The 23,748-nt window shown below is 38.6% G+C and overlaps 1 protein-coding gene across 4 annotated transcripts in view; it reads right to left on the reverse strand.

Annotated features, from left to right (window-relative positions):
• Nucleotides 1–23,270, reverse strand: part of LOC126036054 (regulator of G-protein signaling 7-binding protein) — a 153,136-nt gene extending 129,866 nt beyond the window's left edge. For all 4 annotated transcript variants that reach the window (XM_049795344.1, XM_049795343.1, XM_049795347.1 and 1 more), the window contains exons 1-4: nt 22,329–23,270; nt 20,653–22,215; nt 18,308–18,403; nt 13,769–14,719 (exon numbers count right to left, since the gene is read on the reverse strand). In XM_049795344.1, the coding sequence (XP_049651301.1) occupies nt 13,769–14,719; nt 18,308–18,403; nt 20,653–20,754 (1,149 nt within the window). In that variant the 5' untranslated portion in view covers nt 20,755–22,215; nt 22,329–23,270. The remainder of the gene's footprint in view (nt 1–13,768; nt 14,720–18,307; nt 18,404–20,652; nt 22,216–22,328) is intronic.
• Between the last annotated feature and the right edge of the window lie 478 nt (nt 23,271–23,748).

Raw genomic sequence — 23,748 nt, forward strand, 5'->3', positions numbered from 1 at the left:
GTATTCCTCATCACTGTAACATAACTAACGTTCTCATTTCAGTCTGGATTTTAGACCCACCACAAGGGGAGTACTACTTAACAGTACAAGCTGTGTCATTATGCAGCCAAGAGGAATTACCAGGTCTGCCTGTACCTAATCTTCAAACAATCTCTTTATGTATCTTTTCATACAACCTTGCCTAGTCGAGCACCGAACCCACTTAACACCTGGAAAAAATGCAAATAAAAAAAACCATAGACAATTGTCTACATGCAATGCTACATTTTTTCTTCGCTGTTCTAGAATCCTACTTCTCCAATGTTGTCAATAAAACAAACGAGCAGTTCTCTAAAACACAGAAAATCTGCCAACCCTACTGCTAACAGGGAAGAATATACTTAATAGTATCTGCTTCTGTAAGGTGCAAGATTAAGTCTCTGTGATCTAAACAGGTATAAGTATATTTAGTATGCATCAGACTTTAGGAATATAAGCAAATTAATCTGACTGAAGAACTGCACGTCCTATCTAGGACATACTGCTTCTAGATGTGCCAGTGCTGGCACGTCAGCTACCACAGGGCTTGGTTTCTACAGATTTTTGTTTTATGACTGGTACTTTTTCCTTTTGCAAAGTTCATGCACAGCATTTCCCACATTAGAGCACTTAAGAGTCTCCTATAATTATCTACCTTCCTGAAATTTCCTAAATATGAGCAGTTACCTGAAGATAAAACTTAGCACACCACAAATTGTGGCTGAAATGAACAAAGGTAAAAAATATTGAGTAAACACACAAAAAGGAAAAATGTAAGTTTGTTTCCATATGAAAGACAGTTTTCACCTTTTTCCAGAATCTCAGGTGTAATGTTTTGTTCTAATCATACACGCCTTTTTAACAACAAACCTTGTGCTATATCCAAGTGGAAAACAGTCAGAATGCTCGTGATTCATCTACTCTTTCCAATTCAGAGAGCCCACTGAATGTAACACACCACACTGCAGGGTTTCTTTCACTGTTTAATGTTTTTCTTCCTTCACCATGTCTGCAGTCAAGCTCTTTTTCATGTTTTAATGAATGTTCTTTGCTCTGTTTCTTATGAACTAAACAGCTTTCTAAGACTTATTTTTTTAAACAGTGGATTACTTTGCATGAAAATGAATATGACAAGAATAAGTGGAGTAAGCACACAGTTGGAGTTTTGTTTTTCCAGTAAAGTGCATTTCAGAGTTGCACTGTAATTCTAGCTGTCCTCTTCCTGAGACATCCTAATTTTAATCTGCAAAGGGAAGTAAAGATATTCTAAACTAGATTTATTTGAATCTTCTAATTTTACTTTTTTAAAAAGTCCATTAATTTTCTTATTTTTTTATTAGACATTTCTTAATTTTCTATAGAGCTTTTACCAAATTATGAATTAAAATTTTTGCATTTATGGAAGAATTAAAGCATCATCTTTCTTGACCAGTTGCTTCCTCTCAGTCTCCTTTAGCTAAGATCACATTTTTGTTCTCAAGCTGTTAGCTAATTATTTGCAATTTGCTTCAGACTCTGTATTAGCAGTGCACTTTAGCAAAAAGTCTAAATCACAATCAAAACTCAAAATGGCTTTTAAAAGCTACTGAACAAATATATAAATGAAATAGATAATGCCATTAAAAGTTGGGAGAAACATCAAATTATTTATTTCTTTGAGTAGTGTTCCTTTGTATCGGGTTTGCATGGCAAGACTTTGGTAGTCGGGGGACAGTTACAGGGGTGGCTTCTGCAAAAAGTTGCTAGAAGCTTCCCCTATAGAGCGAATGCCAGCCACCTCCAAGTCAGATGCACTGCTGGCCAAGGCCGAGCCCATCAGCGACAGTGGTAGTGCCTTCGGGATAACAGATTTAAGAAGGGGGAATAAAGCAGCAATTGCAGCAGGGAGAGAGGAGTGAGAGTATGTGAGAAACAACTCCGCAGAGACCAAGGTCAGTGAAGAAGAGGGGGAGGAGGTGCTCCAGATGCTGGAGCAGAGATTCCCCTGCAGCCCGTTGAGAAGACCATGGTGAGGCAGGCTGTCCCCCTGCAGCCCATGGAGGTCCACAGTGGAGCAGATATCCACCTGCAGCCCATGGAAGACCCCACGCTGGAGCAGGTGGGTGCCCGACGGGGGCTGTGACCCCATGGGAAGCCCATGCTGGAGCAGGTTTTCTGGCAGGACCTGTGTCTCCGCAAGGGACCCACGCTGGAGCAGTCTGTGCCTGAAGGACTGCAGCCCGTGGAAGGGACCCACGCTGTAGCAGTTTGTGAAGGACTGCAGTCTGTGGGAAGGACCCCCATTGGACGAGTTCATTGAAGGACTGTCTCCCATGGTGGGACCCCACGCTGGAGCAGGGGAAGACTGTGAGGAGTCCTCCCCCTCAGGAGGAAGGACCAGCAGAGACAACTGACCACAACCCCCGTTGCCCATGCCCCTGCACTGCTGGTGGGGAGGAGGAAGAGAAAATCAGGAGTGGAGTTGAGCCGGGAAGGAGGGAGGGGTGGGGGGAAGGTACTTTAAGATTTGGTTTTATTTCTCATTACCCTACTCTGATTTGATTGGTAATAAATTAACCTAATTTCCCCAAGTTGAGTCTGTTTTGCCCATGACAATAATTGGTGAGTGATCTTTCCCTGTCCTTATCTTGACCCATGACCCTTTTGTTATACTTTCTCCCCCTCTTCAGCTGAGGAGAAGAGTGATAGAGCGGCTTGGTGGGCACCTGGCATCCTGCCAGGGTCAACCCACTGCATCATCTCCCTTGGCACAGTCCTGAAGGGCAAAGGGGTCCAGGAGGGATGGACATTCTTTAAGAAGGAAATCTTAATGGCTCAGGACCAGGCTATTCCCATGCGCCACAAGATGAACCGCCAAGGAAGATGACCAGCCTGGCTGAACAGGGATCTTTTGCTAGGACTCAAGAAAAAAATAAGAGTTTATCATCTCTGGAAGAAAGGGCAGGCAACTCAGGAGGAGTTCAGGGATCTTGTTAGGTCATGCAGAGAGAAAATTGGAAAGGCAAAAGCTCAGTTAGAACTCAGTCTGGCCACTGTTGTAAGAGACAACAAAAAATGTTTTTACAAATATGTTAACAATAAAAAGAGAGCCAAGGAGAATATCTATCATTTAATGGATACAGAAGAGAACATAGCCTTTTCCTCATCTCTGGTGGCAGAGGTACTTAATGCCTTCTTTGGCTGAGTCTTTAATAGTGAGACCATTTATCCTCAGGGTACTCTGCCCTCTGAGCTGGAAGGCAAGGACAAAGAGCAGAATATACTCCCCTTAATCCAGGAGGAAATAGTGACCTACTACACCATCTGGACACTCACAAATCTATGGGACCAGACAGGATCCATCCATGAGTACTGAGGGAACTGGCGGAGGTGCTTGCCAAGCCGCTCTCCATCATCTACCACCAATCCTGGTCAAAGGGGGAGGCCCCAGATGACTGGAGGCTTGCCAGTGTGATGCCCATTTACAAGAAGGGTCGGAGGGATGATCTGGGGAACTCCAGGCCTGTCAGCTTGACTTTGGTACTGGGGAAGATTATGGAACAGTTCGTCTTAAGAGCGCTCACGTGGCATATGCAGGACAACCAAGGGATCAGGCCCAGCCAGCATGGGTTCATGAAAGGCTGGTCCTGCTTGACCAACCTGATCTCCTTCTATGACCAGGTGACCCACCTAGTGGATGAGGGAAAGGCTGTGGATGTTGTCTACCTGGACTTCAGCAAGGCCTTTGACATTGTCTCTCATGGCATACTCCTTGAGAAGCTGGCAGCTCATGGCTTAGACAAGTGTACTCTTCGCTGGGTGAAAAACTGGCTGGCTGGATGAGCCCAAAGGGTTGTGATGAATGGGGTGAAATCCAGTTGGCAGCGGGTCACAAGTGGTGTTCCCCAGGGCTCAGTTTTGGGGCCGGTTCTCTTTAATATCTTTATTAATGATCTGGACAAGGGGATCGAGTGCACCCTCAGTAAATTCGCATATGACACCAAACTGGGCGGGAGGGTTGATCTGCTTGAGGGTAGGAAGGCTCTACAGAGGGATCTGGACAGGCTGGATTGATGACCTGAGGCCAAGTGTACGAGGTTCAGCAAGGCTGAGTGCTGGGTCCTGGACTTGGGTCACAACAACCCCATGCAGCGCTACAGGCTTGGGGAAGAGTAGCTGGAAAGCTGCCTGGCAGAAAAGGAGCTGGGCGTGTTGGTCAACAGCCAGCTGAATATGAGCCAGCAGTGTGCCCAGGTGGCCAAGAAGGCCAACGGCATCCTGGCCTGTATCAGAAATAGTGTGGCCAGCAGGAGCAGGCAGGTGATCGTTCCCCTGTACTGGGCACTGGTGAGGCCACACCTCGAGTCCTGTGTTCAGTTTTGGGCCCCTCACTACAGGAAAGACATGGAGGTGCTGGAGTGTGTCCAGAGAAGGGCAACCAAGTTGGTGAGGGGCCTGGAGCACAAGTCTTATGAGGAGCGGCTGAGGGAACTAGGGTTGTTTAGACTGGAGAAAAGGGGGCTGAGGGGAGACCTTATTGCTCTCTACAACTGCCTGAAGGGGGGTTGTAGTGAGGTGGGTGCTGGTCTCTTCTGTCAGGTGGCTGGAGATAGGACAAGAGGAAATGGCCTCAAGTTGCAGCAAGGGAGATTTAGGTTGGATATTAGGAAAAATTTCTTTACTGAAAGGGTTGTCAGGTATTGGAACAGGCTGCCCAGGGAAGTGGTGGAGTCACCATCCCTGGAGGTATTCAAAAAGTGCATAGACAACGCACTTCGGAACATGGTTTAGTGGGCATGGATGATGGTTGGACTCAATGATCTTGAAGGTCTTTTCCAACCTAAATTGATTCTACGATTCTATAATTCTATCATAACATCAAATGTGTGTTTGATTCTACATACTTCTACTAATCACACAAAATTGATTAGTAAAAGTAGTGCAAGCTCTCCTCACTCTGTACAAAGAAGAAAAGGAAATATACAAAATATGAGAATAAGATCAGTTAAAATTTTTCAACTTTTTGAGCTACAAAAGATTTAGATTTGATTCACCTTTTGTCAAACTGCTGGATTTCTTTTATAAAGACTATGGAGGAAGCTTTACTTAATGAAGATGAGTATGTTTGTTTCTGACCGACGGCACTTTCAAAAATGTGAGATCATTACTGAATCAGAATATTTCTTTTCTTCATGTTCACTATGTCTAAACGTTTTCTTGTTCATACTCTCCAGTCTTTAGAACCACATATCTCCTAATGCTCAAATGAAAGGTGAAATAATTTTAATTAGAAACTTCATTGCAAATTACTAAGAATGGGAACTGACAGATTTCTAGCATCTTCACAAAAACTAGATATACTCTTGAAAGAAAATTAAAAACACATTTCATCCCCCATAATTCTACATTGTATTAAACATGAAGCATATTATTAGCTAAGTCACCTACAAAGGAAACCTTTCCATTCTGATGCACAATCATTTTAATTTAGGTGTTGATATAAAGCATTAGGGAAGCACATGATACCAGAAGAAGCATTGTACCAAAGAAAATCTTGGCAATACCTAGCTTTAAAAAATATCATCACAAAGAAAACTTTTGTTTTCTTTAACTTAAAGGTATAAGCTTGTACTTTGGATGTGAAAAAGAAGTTCATATGCCCAAAAGACTGGCAACTTCTTCAGCTGTAACAGTAGATGCTATCCTTCCTTACATTTAATTCTGAAATGAAGTTACCATACAACAGCTCTTCAGTATTTTGCACTACTACATATAATAATTCATTTCACTAATTTGCTACTTTAATTTTTCCATTTCCTGCTAGAATCACTGATTGCTTATCAACTTCAGAAACAATATGTTTGTATGAAATCTATTCTGTTCTATTCTGTATGCATGACATCTTTTTTATGCATACAGTGACTTCTACTTCTCAGTCACTGCCTGTAATTTTACCTAAAATAGTTGAAGAAATGTAAAGAAAAAAAATTCTTTTCACATAGCATTATTTTGTCCCAAATGCAGATGTGAGGAAAAAAAAATGCGTGGAATAGGATACCATAAAATTTGAAGGGGAGTCATGGCTGCGAAACATTCACAGATACATTGACCACTACAAAGCATGAAGAAATACTTCTTTAAAAAAACAGGTGGGCAGCTTTAATTCTCCCAGATGTTAGGAATATCATTTTTCCTGGGGGACGATTAATTTGAAGAACCAAGCCCTGCACTCTACTTAAATCTCCGTGCAAGCAGCATTTAATTTACCTCAGTTTATATGTATTCAGAGAGTTTACTACCATGAAAACCAATTAAAAATATAAAACTTACTCAAATTCTTAGTCACTAAGACAGTAACGATCTGTAGAAGTGAAGGACTACAGGCCTGCGGCACAAAATTCTATAACAATACATTCTTTTCTTATGTAAAGTCTCATCTTAAACTCTCTCCTTACTGTGTGTTTGATGTGGTCCTTCTGGTAATACACAGTAAATCTCATAAACATGGAAGTACTCTTGTATTCTCGTTCATACCATTATTGATCTTTGATTTTTATCCACCATGAGTCATCTTATATAATTGCAATTTACTCTGCTCTTCACTCTATCTGTGTAATAAGAAAGGTCAGTGAAAACCATTGCCTCTTCTTAGCATACTAACCACCAAAGGTGGCCTGACACATGAAATACCAGACGATTCCCTCTTTTGCAAGATGGGCACTTAATGCACAACAGCTTGTGGACTTCTGCTATGCTGAGATTACTCTATAGTATCTGTACATTCTGAAAGTATCTTACAGACAAGCAGCTCATTCATATTGTCGTGGTTTAACCCCAGCCAGCAACTAAGCACCACGCAGCTGCTCACTCACTCCCCCCCATCCAGTGGGGTGGGGGAGAAAATCGGGAAAAGAAGTAAAACTCATGGGTTGAGATAAGAATGGTTTAATAGAACAGAAAAGAAGAAACTAATAATGATAATGATCACACTAATAAAATGACAACAGTAGTAATTAAAAGATTGGAATGTACAAATGATGCGCAGGGCAATTGGTCACCACCCGCCGACCAACACCCAGCCAGTCCCCAAGTGGCGATTCCCTGCCCCCATATCCCAGTTCCTATACTAAATGGGACGTCCCATGGTATGGAATACCCCTTTGGCCAGTTTGGGTCAGGTGCCCTGGCTGTGTCCTGTGCCACCTTCTTGTGCCCCTCCAGCTTTCTCACTGGCTGGGCATGAGAAGCTGAAAAATCCTTGACTTTAGTCTAAACACTACTTAGCAACAACTGAAAACATCAGTGTTATCAACATTCTTCGCATACTGAACTCAAAACATAGCACTGTACCAGCTACTAGGAAGACAGTTAACTTTATCCCAGCTGAAACCAGGACACATATTCACAGCACAGCCAGCTATTTTGGTCTTCAGTAAAGATATGACCGTGTAGCTACATTATATTCTAGTCTATATATTCAAGCTTCAAGATGATCATAAAAAATTTTAGAGTATATATAGATATACTGAGACAATCCTTATATGTTGTATTTATCCAGTAGCTCCCTGAGTATTTTCCCTCCTTTCCAACACGAGTGAAGTATTAAGTAGTTTACAACACAATCCATGAGAGAAGGGAAGTGGACTTTCTTCCTGACAAATCTCTGGCAAATTTGCAAGGCTGTTTATCCCACCGGTTATTATTAATACCAAACTGTGTAAAAGACATACCAAGCAGTAGAAGAACTCAGGTCAGACAATGCCCTCAAAAGCTGTAATCACAAATAACAGCATGAAAAGACTGCAGCTAAAAGTAATTAAACTCTGAAGGGTTGGGGTTTAAAGGCTTGCAAGAGGAGCTCCAGATGCACCTCAGGAAACAATAGCTTTCTCATGCTATTTCCCTCAGATACAACTTCCACAGAAACCACAACTGCGATTTAAGAAAGGTATATCATGCATTTGGGCATGAATCCATCATTCTTAACACTTTCTTGTTAATCCAGTTTATAATCAGTGACAGAATTAATCTCCTAATTACAAAAGTCACCATGAAGTGACAATAGTTACAACCAAAGCAAAAGCAAAGATAGACAAGCTTTGCATCAGAAGCTCCTCATGCCCAAAATTTCTCCCCTCCTTGTATCAGCTAGTTAAAAAAGATACTGCTTCTTACTTGTAACTCTATAGCCCTGTAATGCCGTATTGTTCCTGCTACAACAGCCACAAGCTTTGTACTGAACCTTGCGAGGCCTCAGGGCTGAGGCTGGCCATGTTTGCTCTGCCTGCACTTCCCTTGCCTTGCCTGCTGCTTGGTTTACCTGGTTTAGCTGTGAAAGCAATTTCTCTAACTGACCAGATGTCTGCGACTAACTTGTTTTACTTTTGTTATCTTTATATGGTACAACCACCGACAGCAGTTATTGCATGTAGAATGAGATATTTACAACTCTATTATAATGATGTAGTGTAAAGAACTACAGGCTGGCTAAAGATAGGAAAGGCCTTGAGAAATGGAGCCCCAGGACGCAACACAGAGGAGTACAGGCATGGGATCACATGAGATGGGGCACTGGGTTGGCACTGGAGAACAGAACAGCTATGAGTAAATTCCCAGGGGTCCGTTAAAGAAATGCAGACTTGGTTTTAAGGGTAACAAACAGAACAAAGAAACTGTATTTTAGATACATAAAAGGCACTTCATAAGGTACTTTGGATGTAGAATGAAGCTGCAGACCAGTAAAGAAAGAGCAAAGTTATGAAAGTGTGTTAACAAACACACAAAACCAATCTCAAGTGGATTCTGGGGTAAAGAAAAAGAAACCATCAACATGAACATCATACTCCTCTCAGTGAAGGACTGCAGATGCTGGCAAGCCACAGTAACACCTGCCTGTTCCCGACCCCAGACTGCTGCCAGCCTGCAGACCCCAAGGCACAACGCCATGGGCAGAACCTCAGGAAGCAGGGAGGAACAAATAAGTGCACGTAACAGTCTCAATGGCAATATTATTCTTTCTTTTTTCTTTAACAATTAAATCTGGACTAACAATAATCACACTTTTAAGATTTCACTTACATGAAGAATAAATTCTTGGTTTTATATACACAACATGTGTTTCTTCTTTGCCCATAACAAGATGTGAGTGTAAGACACTGCAGCCGTGCTGCCCAATGGCTCTTAAACCATTAATGCTGTAGCACCATCAGCACAGTACTACTATTTCAGAAAGAGTAAATCGTAAATATGTCAGGCTACGGACTGTGAAGTCTGCAACTGCATGTTAACACAGAAGCACTTCAGTCTTCGTTATCTCAAAGTTTATTGTGCTTTAAATGTAAGTTCAACCAGTTAAGCATAGAACTTAAAAATTTCTATGTTTTTTTGAGCAGGAGTTATCCAGAGCAGGAGTGGTTTTGAACACTGAAAGCAGAGTTTCCACCTTTACCAAGTTGGAAAGGTTTATATTAATACTTGATCTTCATTTCTCTTACAGTCACTCAAGGAAGTGAATGAGAAAGCTGGTGCGGATACAGTATGAGCTGCACAGAGTCAAAATGCTCTCCCACTATTGCACCCCTCAATCTTAATTCTGGGGATTCACAGCTGGTCAAGTCACTGCACCTAAATATTACTTCATATTAAATCCACTATCTTTTAACACAGATCTCATGGTATGAGATTAGGACTGCCCCTCTTCCCTTGTGTTTTCTCCTTCCTTACTTTAAGCAACTTCTCCAAGCCCTCATATTTCCCTAACAAAGGTCACAGCTGAGACCTTGTAGTTACTGCTTGCCTCCTCCAGCTGTGATTTCATTTCACTTCCTTCTCTTCCTGCTTTACTTTGGTACTAAGGCTAAATAATGCTTTTAGCCCTCCAACAGCCAGCTGAGGAATCCATAAGCAGCCTAAGGATAATTCTTGTTAGGAGTATCATCACAGAGTGACTGAAATCCAAGTACATAAATGCATGATGAGACACTTCAAGGATTTACAGTTTAAATACAAACGTGACAGTGCAAGAAAAAGAATTGTAAACCAATGTACACATGAGAAAGAGACAAGGAAAAATTAAGTGAACTAAGGCCACAAGTTAAACCTTTGAAGCCTAGTACCTTCACTAGAAGACTGTCAGTTGCTAGAGAACATCAGTATGGATTTGAAAACTCAGGGCTGCAGGGCAAGAGAACAGCATCTGACACTGTGGATAAACAAATGCAGTATCTCACCCACCTGTTTACCCTGAGTGCAGATTAACACTAGGAGCATGAAAGCAAACTCATTTCATGGAAACTGACTACTAGTCACCTTTGTAAGACATAACTTTCAGGTTTTGAAAAAGATACAAAAGAACTGGTGATATGTCAAGTTATTAAATAAGGCAAAGAGGCCAACAGTATTTTTCCCGATGGATGACGATCATTTCCAAGAGGATACTGCAGTTTTGAAGCTGGCTACATAGTCTTCCTCTGTGTAAAATGATTGTGAAGAGCAATGAAATAAAATTGGAGGAGCCACATATGATATTTCTGTCTGAGATCTTTCAGAAAATTATTACAAGCTTCAGACATTAGCAAACAATGCAAACATATAACAAGATATACACAAAAGGGAATTTATCACAGAAATACTTCATCTTCTTAGCTGTAGCAACAATAACAAGAACCGTTATTAATACTTGCAATTCCTAGACTTAAGTAGTTATTATCACACCCTAACAAAATACCAGAAACTTAAAAATCCCCCATGAACAGAAACATGCACGCACACACACACACAAAATTCAAGTATACCCCTCAGGCATTAAGAGCTTTGCCGTGCAGAGCAGACAGAGGAAGGTTGGGTCCCTCTGCTGTTAGCAGGCTAGCTCAGTCCTGCACCCTCACCACAGAGCCTGCATCAGAGCAGGCCTCCGGGCGGGGGGGCAAGTGCAGGTGAGGAGCTCACAGAATCGCTCCTATTTACAATCTAGGGTTTATACACTTCAACTTAATAATAGAGTGCATTCTGCCACGACACGACGTTTATGAGCACATTTTGGCTTACTGCAAGGCAGAAAAAACTTTTTACAGATGCAGTTATCACAATTCAAAATAAACTGGATAAGCAGTCTATGCATTCACAAAGAAATTCCAAAGTCTGAACAGGTCTGCTCTCTCGGACTGCTCTCCAGAATAGCTTTAATTAAAGATAAAAATGATATGCACCTTTAACACAGAGACCTTAGAAGAGACTCACCTCACACCAGGGTTCTGCTGCACTGAAGTACTTCTTAAAAGAACACTTAAATGAAATACTTCCCATTGTCATTTATCAAAAGTCTCACTCCATCTACTCAGAGGTTTATGCTTTTTTCCCTTTGTGAAGTTTTACTATCTGATTGCCTAAGCATATGTGGTAAATATGCTGGAAATCATGGTTACTAAGTACCACAGATCAGCTTCTTATTTTAAGTACCACTGTAACAAAATGCACATTTTTACAAGGAGGGGTGCCAGAATGCTGAAGAAAAAAGACAGCAAGTGGAACTTGCAAGAACAGGGAGGATACCTAGACTGGCACACGAGAGGGGAGCAGCCATAAGAAGGAGTGTGTGGCTGAGGAGCACTCCCTTTTGTGACATGTCAGACTGTTAGGAGGATATGATTTTCTAGCTCCACATTTTCCTGGGAGGATACCAGAGCAATGGGAAACACAGCTGCACTAGCCACACATGCTGCTTAGCACTGAGTCTGAGAAGTAGGCCCGTTTAAATATTCCATGCCACAATAACAGACTTTCATCAAGGTTAATGAATCAATGCAAGACCAAAATATCTTCCCCTCAAAACTACTATTTGAAACCACATCATTTATTTTACATACTGATTTTTTAATTTTTTTGTACTTTGTAAACCATATGCTTACTGATTAGACATACCAGTTTTAACAACTGTATAACATTTGCCGTATGAAACTTAAAAATAATGTAGGAATTCATTAAGTTGGTTTAAAAAGAAGATCTGAAAGTGTATTTTTCTTTCTTAGCTATCACGATTTCGAAAACTTGTACAATACTATTCTTGAAAGTAACATCTAAGAAAGATTAAAGTGGCTGGAGAGACTGCAGATGACATGACTGTGCAAACGCTCGTATATACTGTGCTTTTGCATCATCATTTCATTTAACAGAAGCAATGAGGCCTGGAATTTTTAAAGCCATTTTAGGGACTCAGACACCTAAGAATTTTTAGAGTTATTATAAAACAAGTGTTCAATATTAAGACATCCAGATCTTGGAAAGGTTCTTTAAACTCAGTTTCAGAGACGCATTTTACAAAATAAGAACAAGTTTTCAAAATATCACAATGCAATTTAAATGTTTCTTTAAACAAAACAAAAAACCTTCCCAAAGATGAAAGAATATATGCATGCCATACTGAAAAGTCTCATGATATGTCCCAGACCCATCTCATTTTCAAGCTGGTTCTTACATTTAATTGAGGGAGACAGCCTCTATGTATCTCCCTCTCAACCCCAAATTCACTGCTCTGCTTCAATTCTGTACTATACTCTAAAGGCTCTGTTAATTGCATGTAGGAAAGAGTTCAAAGTCACTTAGTGTGTGAGAGGAGTGGAACTGTGTAAGGACAACTGAATACTAAGGATAATAATCCTTTAGGTACAAAGGGCTAATGAAAGATCCATACATGAACTACTGGTCCTATATATCCCATTGCATTATATGCAAACCAATGAAAACTATTTGGCATTTAACCTAAGCATAGTCCATTCAAATAAGCTTAGTATTTCTCAGTGAGGCATAAATACTAAATTAGACTTGACTATTATAAAATGTAGAGCAATCACATTAAAAAAGAAATATCCATGAAATAAGAGTTACATGAGCTTTACAGGTCACTACACTTCATCTATGGAATATTCTAAGATTATCACAGTGACACACCTACCCAAAGCAGGAGTGATTTCTTGAGTAGATAGTATTTCTCTGATGAGAGTTAGTATGTTTGCTCTTGCTTGGCCACACAGTATTTTGTATCAGGAACTTTATGATGAAAAATTTTATTTTAAAGGTATACATTATCATTAGTCTTTCTACTGAATTTCAGAGCACAAAACCCCTGTGTTACTCATCTTAAGACATCTTCCTTGTCTTTCTCCCCCTCGAACACCAAAAATTGCATGACCATCTATGGTCTTTAATTCTGTTCTGCTTTAGATGGTTTGAAGAAAGAAACCATGGTTTTATAATTGATAAGCATATGTAACATTTCTATCAGATTTGAAGACAAAATATTTACCTACTAAAGACAAGTATTTTAAATAGCAACAATCAATTTTTACTCAAAAATATGTGTGTTACAATAAATAATAAATGCAAACATCTTTTAAAACATAAAACTTTCTTAACTGTAAAATTAACTCAAAATGTCATTACTTAAAAGTTAGGATGTTTAGTTTTCCTTTAATCACACTGATTAAATTTTAAGGCCACTTCAAATTTGTAATTACATCACAAAACAATAAGGCCAACAGAAAGTAGGTTTTTTTCCCACCAAGGTTTGATTTTACACTGAAAAAACCTGATGGGCTGAATTAGAAGAACTACATGTAGGAAAAGGTCATAAATCCTTGTTTGCAGGATAGCGGATTCTAGACAGTACCATGTTAAACCAGTATTAAGAGACAGCATCAAAAAAAAGTCAGAATTACTTATAAAAGCAAGGCAAACTTTACAAAAAAAAGTAGCATAATTAATTTTAAACACCTACTTGCTTCTGTAGCCACCGTTGTCGCCGCCTTTGTTTTCTCCTCAAGCTTTTCAACTTGTTTCTTTCTCTCTTACGCAGCTTTTGGTTAAAGGAAATACTTGTAGGCTGCACAAGACCAACAGGTGTGATGTATTTTTCCTCTTCTGCAACACTTGTAGGTGAAGAAAGGTTCATCACAAAAGGTGACCCATCAGCAATGGCACTCCCAGAAGATTGTCCAGTAGCTTCAAAATCACACTCACTTTCTGCTTCTCTATGTACTAATGTGGTAAAGGAAGTAACTCTAAACCTTTTTTGTAGTTTGTCAGCACTGGAACTATATAGGTCCTGAAAAGAACTACCATCTTTCCTATTGGACTCTAATTGCAAGCCACTTCGTGTGTAAGAAGGTGGATTTTCATTTTGGCCACGGTAAATTGTTCCCATACTGCAAGTTTCATATAACACAGGTGACAAAACAAGTCTCTCTCTGATATTTAAATCCAAACTATGTGATCTTCTGTGAAAAGCTTTTACAGTGCATGCATCATTCATAGGATAGGAAGCAGAAAGATTTGGGTTTGGATTTAATGTCTTTAAGGGAACTTTTTTACTTTTCAACTTAAATCTGTGAGCTCTTACTTCCAGACAAAGTGCTTCTGTTAATCTTCCAGTGCCACTGTTATTTCTGGCCATGTATGAAAGCCCTTGATTTTCGATTTCCAAAGTTGCAGTTACCACTTCATGGCAGGTATCCTTGCTAAAACCAGACTGAATTTTGAGGAGAGGTAAGTGTTTTCCTGATGATTTTGCCAATTTTACAGAGAAAGCTGGCTGATAGTCAGTCTGACTTTTGCAGAAATGTATATTTACTACCTGTCCACAGGAACATTTTGTGTTGCAAACAAAGTTAAAGCCCCCTAAACAGGCCTCGCAGAATGGACAGTGCAGTTTTCCAATTGTCCACTGTGTCTATTAAGAAAAGAAGAAAACACCCAACACATTCATTGTAAATAAACGATTAAGAAATCATTACTAGAGTTACTTTTCTCCTTTAATAAAAGGGTCTACTTTTTGTTTTTCAAACACAATAAAAGGGACTTCACAGCAGAAAGAAAATCTACCGTAAGTAATGTTCTGGTCAGAACTCTGCTTGCTGCACTGGTTACTAATTCTAAGAAATCTAGAACACACATTTCACAATGCAGGGGCTTTGAAATATGTTTAAAATTTGTCCATAGATAGAATAATGCTGCAATACTAGTGAAAACATTAGATACTTTAAAGCAGTGAAATCAATTTACCATGTTAATCTGGAATTGGCAAGCACACTTTCTCAGCTGAATCTTCTGAGTGTTGATACTTTTCTTGCATACTAAGCAGAGTGGAAGGAGATTTCTTACAAAAAGAATATAGCTTTTTACTTTGCTTTCCCTTGAAAGCTTGAAATGGTACTTGTATTTTGGTGTATGTAGTATTACAACATAATCTGTGTGCAGATACCATGACAAATCCTTAATAGTCTATCTACACGTAGACAGTTATTTTCATTATTTGTAATTCTATGAATTTCATTTCAATACCAAAGGCACTTTTTCAAAAGAAAATATGTATCAAAGATCTATAAACTCCTACACATTTGCACAACTATTAGTGTTTTCAGTAAATATATTCATCTGTCAGCAGAAACATTCTTGAGGATTAAAGTTATGCAAGTATTTGTAGGATCAAAGCCCAGATGAGAAACATTATCAACTCCAGTCACACGTTACTCACTAGTGTGCCTGAAGTGGAGTTGAGCCATGAATACAGAAGCTGCCCAACATTTCATTGCTTTCAGTTGCAAATGTCTTTCAAGGTAGTTTGGGAAAATGATTCCGTGGCTGATGCTTCAGAAAGTTTCAGTAAAACAAATTTTGCTGTTTCAGAAAAAAAACTTGTGTGGAAAAAAGCTTATTTTTCACTTGCAATGCTAGAAAAAGTTCTGGAAACACTTCTTTGAGAAATACTCCTGCCCTGTGGGTTAAAACCTCAAGATTTCACGAAGTATCAAAGACATGCCTTTCATTGCACCTATGAGAATCTGTTTAAATTTGGACATGTTTTTTAACTTAGAGAAAAAAAAAAATCTCTGTTTACATATGCCCAAAGGCTTTCAAATCCCTGAAAATATCCTGAACATGCACAGTCTCTCTCAGTTTATAAGGCTGACCAATGTGTGCATATGCCATTCACAAAGAAGGATTAAGCTGGTTCAGAGATTTAATGTAAGTCTCCCACACTCCCTTTCCCAGATGCCATGGGCTAGGCACTAAAATTCAGGGAAAAGCACTTTCTAGTGCCTTTAGTGAGTATTTCTGGCATTCAGGGACTATGGAATAGTAACATGAATCTCCAAATAGAGAGGAGTGACTCATGAAGGTTAGGGAAGAAGGCTAGGAGCCGGGCAAAAATGAGAATGCAAGAGACAGCAGGGAAGAAAAAGGACATCTCTATGTCCTATATGCGCAGAGACTGGGAGATGAGGTGCAGTACAAGGGAGCCCGGGACTGATTTAGCATGAGTTTGGCAACGGACTGTGGAAGCATTGACTCAGTAAAAGCAGTAACAGCCTACTAGTGGAGGAGGTGGTAGGGGGGAAAATCAGCAAGACCTGAAAAGGAGCTTAGGGTACACAGATTTAATGATAGACTGCTTAAAGAGGAAAAACTGGGGTGGGTTAGCCAAAGAAGCTAAAACAAGTGATCAGTGATGGGGAAAAGAAAATGCAGGTCAATGAAGGTCACTAGCAGCACTAGCTAGATTTATAATTATTGAAGATTATCTATACACTAATGTGTGCATGAAACCCAATGAGATTGGTTAAGAACAGGGACAGATGGCAAAAAAGAACTGGCTGGGAAGCAGTGGGTTTTTACAGCCTGCAAATAGACTTTGTGCTTATGTAAAATGATTTAGCCTTTGATTCAGGAGTCATACAAGAGAAAATAACACATGATCACAAAATTATTCAGAGCCCAAGAGGATCTGGGGATAAGTCAGAATTGTTTAAAAAACCCCACACATTTATCCATAAAGCCACAGGATCTTTCCTGAAAAGTCATAAGTTAATGAGGCAAGAGTTCCCAGGATATTAAAGAACAATATGAACACTAAAATATTGAAGATGTTCATAGAGAACTGCATTCTCTGTCTCTGCCACCAGCAGAGCATTGCTCCTTTGCAATCTTGAGCAAGTATGTTAAACCTTCTTTGAGCAGCCTATGGGCTTTTGTATTTCCCAGGCCTCCAACCTGACCCTCTAGGCTTCCAAATGCAGAAGGCTGGACATTTACAGCTACAGGTAAAAAGAATAATATTAGTATCAATACTGAATCCAATTTTACTGAAATAATGTAACATGCAAAGTACTGTAAAAAACTGCATCCTTATGATCAGGCTTTCAAGATTAGGCAATTCTGTCAAATGGGGAAATACCTCATCACCCCTAATTCCCCCCCACCCCCCCACCCCCCCCGATTAATGTTTCTGAAAGAGAGACACTATTTTTTCATGCCCCACTGTAGTATAAGAGATCATTAATTTTTAAAAATGTTTAATTAATGTTTAACAAAATAAACCAGAGTGAAACAATGAAGGAAGATGAAACAAATTTTCTCAATTTTTGAATGCTTAGTTTTACAGTCATAACATTTTTTTTATTTGTTTATCATTTTGAGGGTGGATTTGCTTAGATCAGAAGTTACTTGCATTATAGTAAAACTTAGGACACTGAAGTCTAAGCAGAAAGGAATGCAGATACCATTTGCCTCTCAAAATCAAAGGCTCATCAGAGAAAAACTGTAGGGCAAAAGAAAAGCACTGTTTCTGCTTATTGTATCTTTGCAACAACATTAACTTCTAGACCTAAAATAACTCAAAGAAAACGTTCAACTGAAGCAATCACTATAAGAAAGCTATGACATGGTTTGTAGTTTCAAATGGGGTGTTAAAACTCAAAAGCAGGAACACTGGCTTGTCATCAGACCTTTGAATTTGCAGGAAGGAAACTACTTTCTATTCATATGACACAACAGCACATTAAATATAAAAGGCATCACATCATATTCCAACAACTGATCTCTTAACAAACCCCCAGTCCAGTCTTAAGGAGAAACACACTTCTTACTGTCACTGTCAACAAATGCATCAGTACTGCAAGGCACAATGATCAAGACAAACCAAAACCCAAAGCCTAGATAACAAATATAATTTTAAGCATTGACAAAATATGCAGAGGTGCCCATGGCAGTTATTTGGACAAACACAAATACATTAATCTATAAATGGGCAGGAACACAATTTATCACTTGCAGATTTTGTGCATACAAAAAAACCCCAAACCACATTTAAGAGGGAAAAAAGCCTCTGTAAATGGTAATGATAGAAGTTACTCATAAAAATTCACTCAGAAGGTCTCTGTAATAGACATGGGCCTTGGGAAAAAAGTGCCCTTGAAATATGTTCTCCTTACTTACTTCACATTTTGAACGATAAAGATGCAAGCAAAAAAAGATCTACCTTTTCAATGACACATTTCACCCATTCTGGAATAGCTTCTAAGTTCACATGCCATACATTGCAAGACTCCTGAGCAGCAGCTGAAGGTTGTGATGTCTGTTAAAAAAATAATTATTGTATTGATATTCAACATTAATGTAAGCTTTTTTTGCTTGAATATAGCCAGAAATCAGCTTCCCAAATTCAGTAAATATTTTATTAACAAATGATAAAGCTCAAAGATGTAGGTACATTCTTTAAGCAAAAAATCAGGTAGATGCTGTCAATAATTCTCTATTACTGAATCTAAGGACATTGGACAGACTCCATTGTGGAGATGGAGGCGTTTGGAGGTGGGTTTGTTTTGTTTACAAGAACAGAAAGTATGCAACTGATGATCTTCTAAGTATATTCAGAAATTTATTTCAGAAGCACTATCAGCTGGCACAATTTTACAGTAAAGATAGGAAAATTTAAGATCTAGTTTATAAGAAGACTGTGATTAGTACTGCATGACTATGCCACAAACAGTTTTAAATTCAATTTCTAATGCTTGTTAGAATAACTAGCAGAGAAACTAGGGACCCTTAGCAACTTTTGAGTTTTTACTGCAATGATGTGATCAACTGAAGAGAAAACAAAATCTAAAAAACTGTAGCATTTCACTAACTGATACTAAAATAAAAACAATTAATTATCTTTTAGCACAGAAGTGATACAAGTGTAATTAAATCTTGTAATACAGTTTAGAATGTCAGTAGAGTTATAAAGATGGCTAAAAATACAAGGAAACTCTGGTGAGTGTTAAAGTCTTAAAATCAGTTGTTAAATACTGACTCCTATGTTGTGAAACCCATGGGAATAGAAGTTTCATTATGCTGAAAATTGGAAGTGGGGCAGAAAAGAGAAGGTTTTAGAAATTCTCCAAATAATAATAGCAGACAGATAGATCCATTTGCCATGTGTATGCTTCCTCCTATCTGTGGAGAGTACCTGTACTCCAACTTGGATACAATTCTGATTTAAAGTGTTTATACTGCATTCCTAAGTTCAACATTTGGTTTTAAGACTTGTTCTAAGATTTTTCTCTTTTACTCATATTTCATCTACGTCTTTGACTGAAGGTCTAAAATTCATCAGGGAAAGCCAACATACTGAAAACATTACTCTTCTCATCATAGTACAATCTTTGCGTCCCAGTGTCTTGGGAAGTAGTGTTAAATTACATTTTTTTATCTGCTATCTACATAATTAGAGAAGGAGCTACGTCAGTCTTGTGCACAATGATGGTGGATCTCCACCAGCAATTAAAAGCTCCACAGTGGGGCATGGATGAAGACACTCCCTTCTTTTCACTACATTTTTCCCATGAAAGGAGTTGAAATTGTCCCCCCCGCCCCACAAATGCTTCAAACCATGCACAAAATAAAACTCCTCCAGTATAAAGCATGAAAAATATTCCAGAACCTCAAGCTCTGTAAGCGGAGTGATTAAAATGGGTTTCACTAATAATACTGATTATATCAGGTTCTTAAAAAAGAATAACTTCATTTCTACCTCTGTTGGTTGTACCCTCCTCCATGCCAAAAAGAATGTTGTTGCATTTCTAGTGCGCTAATAAAAAATATCAACACCTTTGTTTCTATTTGTTTTTTCGCTTTGATTCAAGATCATAAGATATAAGCACAGCCTTCTTCGCATATCTGGAAAGACTCTAACTCTTTGTGATTACTAACTGCCATTATACAGCTGCAGGAAATACTCTGTCATTCTTTTATGCTGTATGATTATTTTTCTGTTTATTTGAATAAAGATGATGTAAATTACAAAGTGGTATTTTTAGTCTGGCAGGGCATCCCCCTCTTAGGACAGGCTAATCTTCTGAGCTATTTTTGTGCACAGCCTATCCCCCACTTTTTCAAAATGAAAAGCAAAAGTTTCTGATGTAGGAATATTTGACACACAGTTAACTACTGCAGTGGAAATTAGTGTCAGTATTTAAAACACACATTAGAAAGAAAGAGTTGTCTAAAGAGATATTTAAAGAAAAAAATTACTTCATTAAAACTGTCAAAAACAGAACCCATTTTTATATGAAAAATGGTAACACTGTATACTCTACACAAGCTAGTAGTCAAATGTATCATGAATACCAGCCTTTACGTCACAGAACATAAAGGTGATCACTGCCTACTTGGCTTCACTAGCATTACTGCTTACATTATTCTCTATGGAATTGTCCATATTTTAGTACTTATATCCATAGGAGATTAATTACTAAGGGAGGGCAAGTCCAATACTTCTCCTTTATTTAAGACCAATGGCACTGGAAAAAGTTACAAACTCCCTCCAGATGCTATACTTACTCTGGATGGTTCTTTTCCATGACATTTTGCAAGGCAAACAGAATTTGCTATATATTTTCTACATCTCCAGCAACGTAGAACACCAGCCTCTTGGTTACTCATTTCAACTTGTGATTCTTCAGCTCTGTATGTCTATCTGTAAAAACCACTAAACATACAATTCAGTCACCTGTTGAAACCACACATGCTTTCCTCTTGCGACCCAGAAGTTTATCAGTAGTCTCTTCAATATAGAGGAGACTAATACTTTACTTACAAACATACTCTGATCTTGTATAGCATGCCACCTGGACTTTTTAAATAGCAGAGCAAAACAGCTGTTTTTATTTCCAGGCTGCATACAGAACTGGAAAACAACAACAACAACAAAACATATAAAAAAAATAAACCAACTTCCTCAATGTTTAGACAAAAGACAAGAGAACTGCAGTTTTCCCAGAATATGCCTGTAGAAATAAGTCACCGCTATCCTACATGTTAAATACACACTCACATATATATGTGATGCCACAGAACAAAAATGAATGCTGATGTAAACCCAAAGAAGACAAAGACTGTTTTCTCAATGTGCCTCTGGAGGCTTGCTCCCTTAAAGTACTTTCTGTGGGAGGATCAGTATCACTGGTGCAACAGAGTTTTTCACAGACCTGAATCAACCTCGTCGTAAAACAGAGACCTACATTACGACAACCAGAAGGACAAGACAAATATTTTTCTATCTTTGTGCCTTGCTGTGTTCCGATGCCTCTCTGGTCTTCTCTAACCTGTTTCCAAAGCTGCTTCTTTTCACCATGCTTTCTCCAAAGGTCCTCCAACTCTTCTTTCTACCTGCTTCTGGTTTTACTCCCTTGTGCTAGTTACATGAAAAAAATAAAAGAAAATCCTATACATCTACACACTCAACTCAAGCACTATGCTAGGGTTATGCCTACTCATAGTGCTAAAGTGCACAGTGTTTACTGACAGGGAAGCTGGGGCATAAAACTTAAAACCAATGTTAAAAGAATCTTTGTTCTGTCCAAACATCTGATTTTGCAATTATTTCAACAATTTAATTTTTATTTAGTTTTCACGAACTAAAGAAACTCTGAGGTCCTCTGTATAAGCTACCTGAAGACCAGTTTGGCTTATTGAGCAATACAGACTTCTGCATCTTGCCCGTTTTCCCCATTTCTACCTTTCCCTTTTCTGCCTTGGCTTCTGAATTAATCAAAGACTCTGAAACACACACACAGAGGTTATTAATTATTTTTCATTTATATCTGATGTCTTCTTTCAGCAGATTTCCTACTTTTTCTACATATGTAAAGATTCTGAAATACAGTTTGACAAGGAAGAACAGAAACAACGTGTGCATACATCAGGCTCCTAGCTCAAGTATACATGCAGCTTTTAATAACCAGATCCACACTAAGCTTAGAAAGTGAAATTAAGGCAAACGTTAAAACTTTTCTTGCAATGTCACAATAAATTAAAATGAATTTTTGTTAAGATTCCATTAACCTAAGTTAAGATGGCCAAGCAAAAGATCATGGAAGAGACACAGAAAAGGCAGAATTGACACTGTCACAATAAATTAAAATGAATTTTTGTTAAGATTCCATTAACCTAAGTTAAGATGGACAAGCAAAAGATCATGGAAGAGACACAGAAAAGGCAGAATTGACACTGGAAACCTGTCTTGTTCATGACAAAAATGTAATGATTCAAATGCCGTGACTTGAGCAGAATCACTCTCAAGTTTTTATTAAACTCGCTATGCTGCTTTCTGTACCAGACACATTGCGAAACTGGAATGTATAAAAATGGTGGACTTCTCTATGAATGATTTTTTTTTTTAAATAAAAAACTAGGTTCAGGCTCTGAAGGCTTTTTACAAGCAGCGTGTATCACTTTGCTGTGGTAAGTGCAGCATTAGACTTCACAGGGTACTGAAAGAATGATTACCAGTTATTAATTTGTTTGTATCACTCAAACACCTCAAAGCTGTTCTAATTAATATATTCTTCACAATTTCATAGCGCTTCTAGAATTAATTTAATCTTACAACAGCTCACTGAGAACCTCATACCTAAGTCCAACCAGGAAGGACTGAAAGATGGACTGAAAGACTTTTGCATAGGGCTAGCTCAGAGTGCTCTTCAGGTACAGCCATATCCCCATCTACTAAAATACATTATTGAAATGTACTACAGTTAGTGATACACTTTTTGCACACCTTATATGCTGTATCTGTGTATTCAAATGGTATATATTTAAGTCTCTCTACACATTCTGTTCCCGTTAATGCTAATTGTTACAGAAAAAGCTGTTTTGCTATCTTGAACAGCTGCTTCATTTGAAGCTGATGATGCTTACTGGAGCGGGGTATGAAATAATTGGTGACAGACCTCTGAACCAACAGATAAAGGGAGGGATAAATGCATTTGCTGTACTTAAAAGATGAGGTTCAAGTCATGCAAACAAAGGCTGTCTAAGGATCACTGGCATTTGAAGTGATACAAACATCCCCCTCACCTGAACAATATCTAGCAAGCAAGTAAGCGAGCTCTCCTTTACTGCAATATAAAAGCTCTATTTTTTTTTTAATGATTTATACACTTTAAAAGTTCCTTCTTAGTTCTGCATATACCTCTCATTTAAAAATACACTTTCATAAGAGAAATGTATAATATATGTAACAACCCAGAGAGCACAGGTTTTATGTAACCAGGAATGCTGATAGTAAACTACGTGGAAAAAACTACCTCAAAGTGCAAAAACTTTTTAAGACTCTGTTATAGCAGACTGAAGTGTTCTTCTGGCCTAGCAGAGTTAAAAATGAAAATTCCTGTAGGTCTGTTAAAATTCTGCATGTACGTGCCTTTTGCAGTTCTTACTTAAGACAGAAGAAACACTACAAACGCATGCTAACACATTGCAGACGTTTCTACATGTATCATGCTAGAAAACAGCAAGTGACATGTTTAGTCACATAAGCATTCATTTTTATTTTGATTTGCACCTAACTTCAAGCGGAACTCAAAGCATATAAACACAGAATTTTTTAAACGTTTCTGTAATTAAATGCAGTTAAACCTTACTGTTCTGGATATA

Source organism: Accipiter gentilis, chromosome Z, assembly GCF_929443795.1.
Source record: "Accipiter gentilis chromosome Z, bAccGen1.1, whole genome shotgun sequence".
In the NCBI taxonomy this organism is placed as follows: domain Eukaryota; kingdom Metazoa; phylum Chordata; class Aves; order Accipitriformes; family Accipitridae; genus Astur; species Astur gentilis.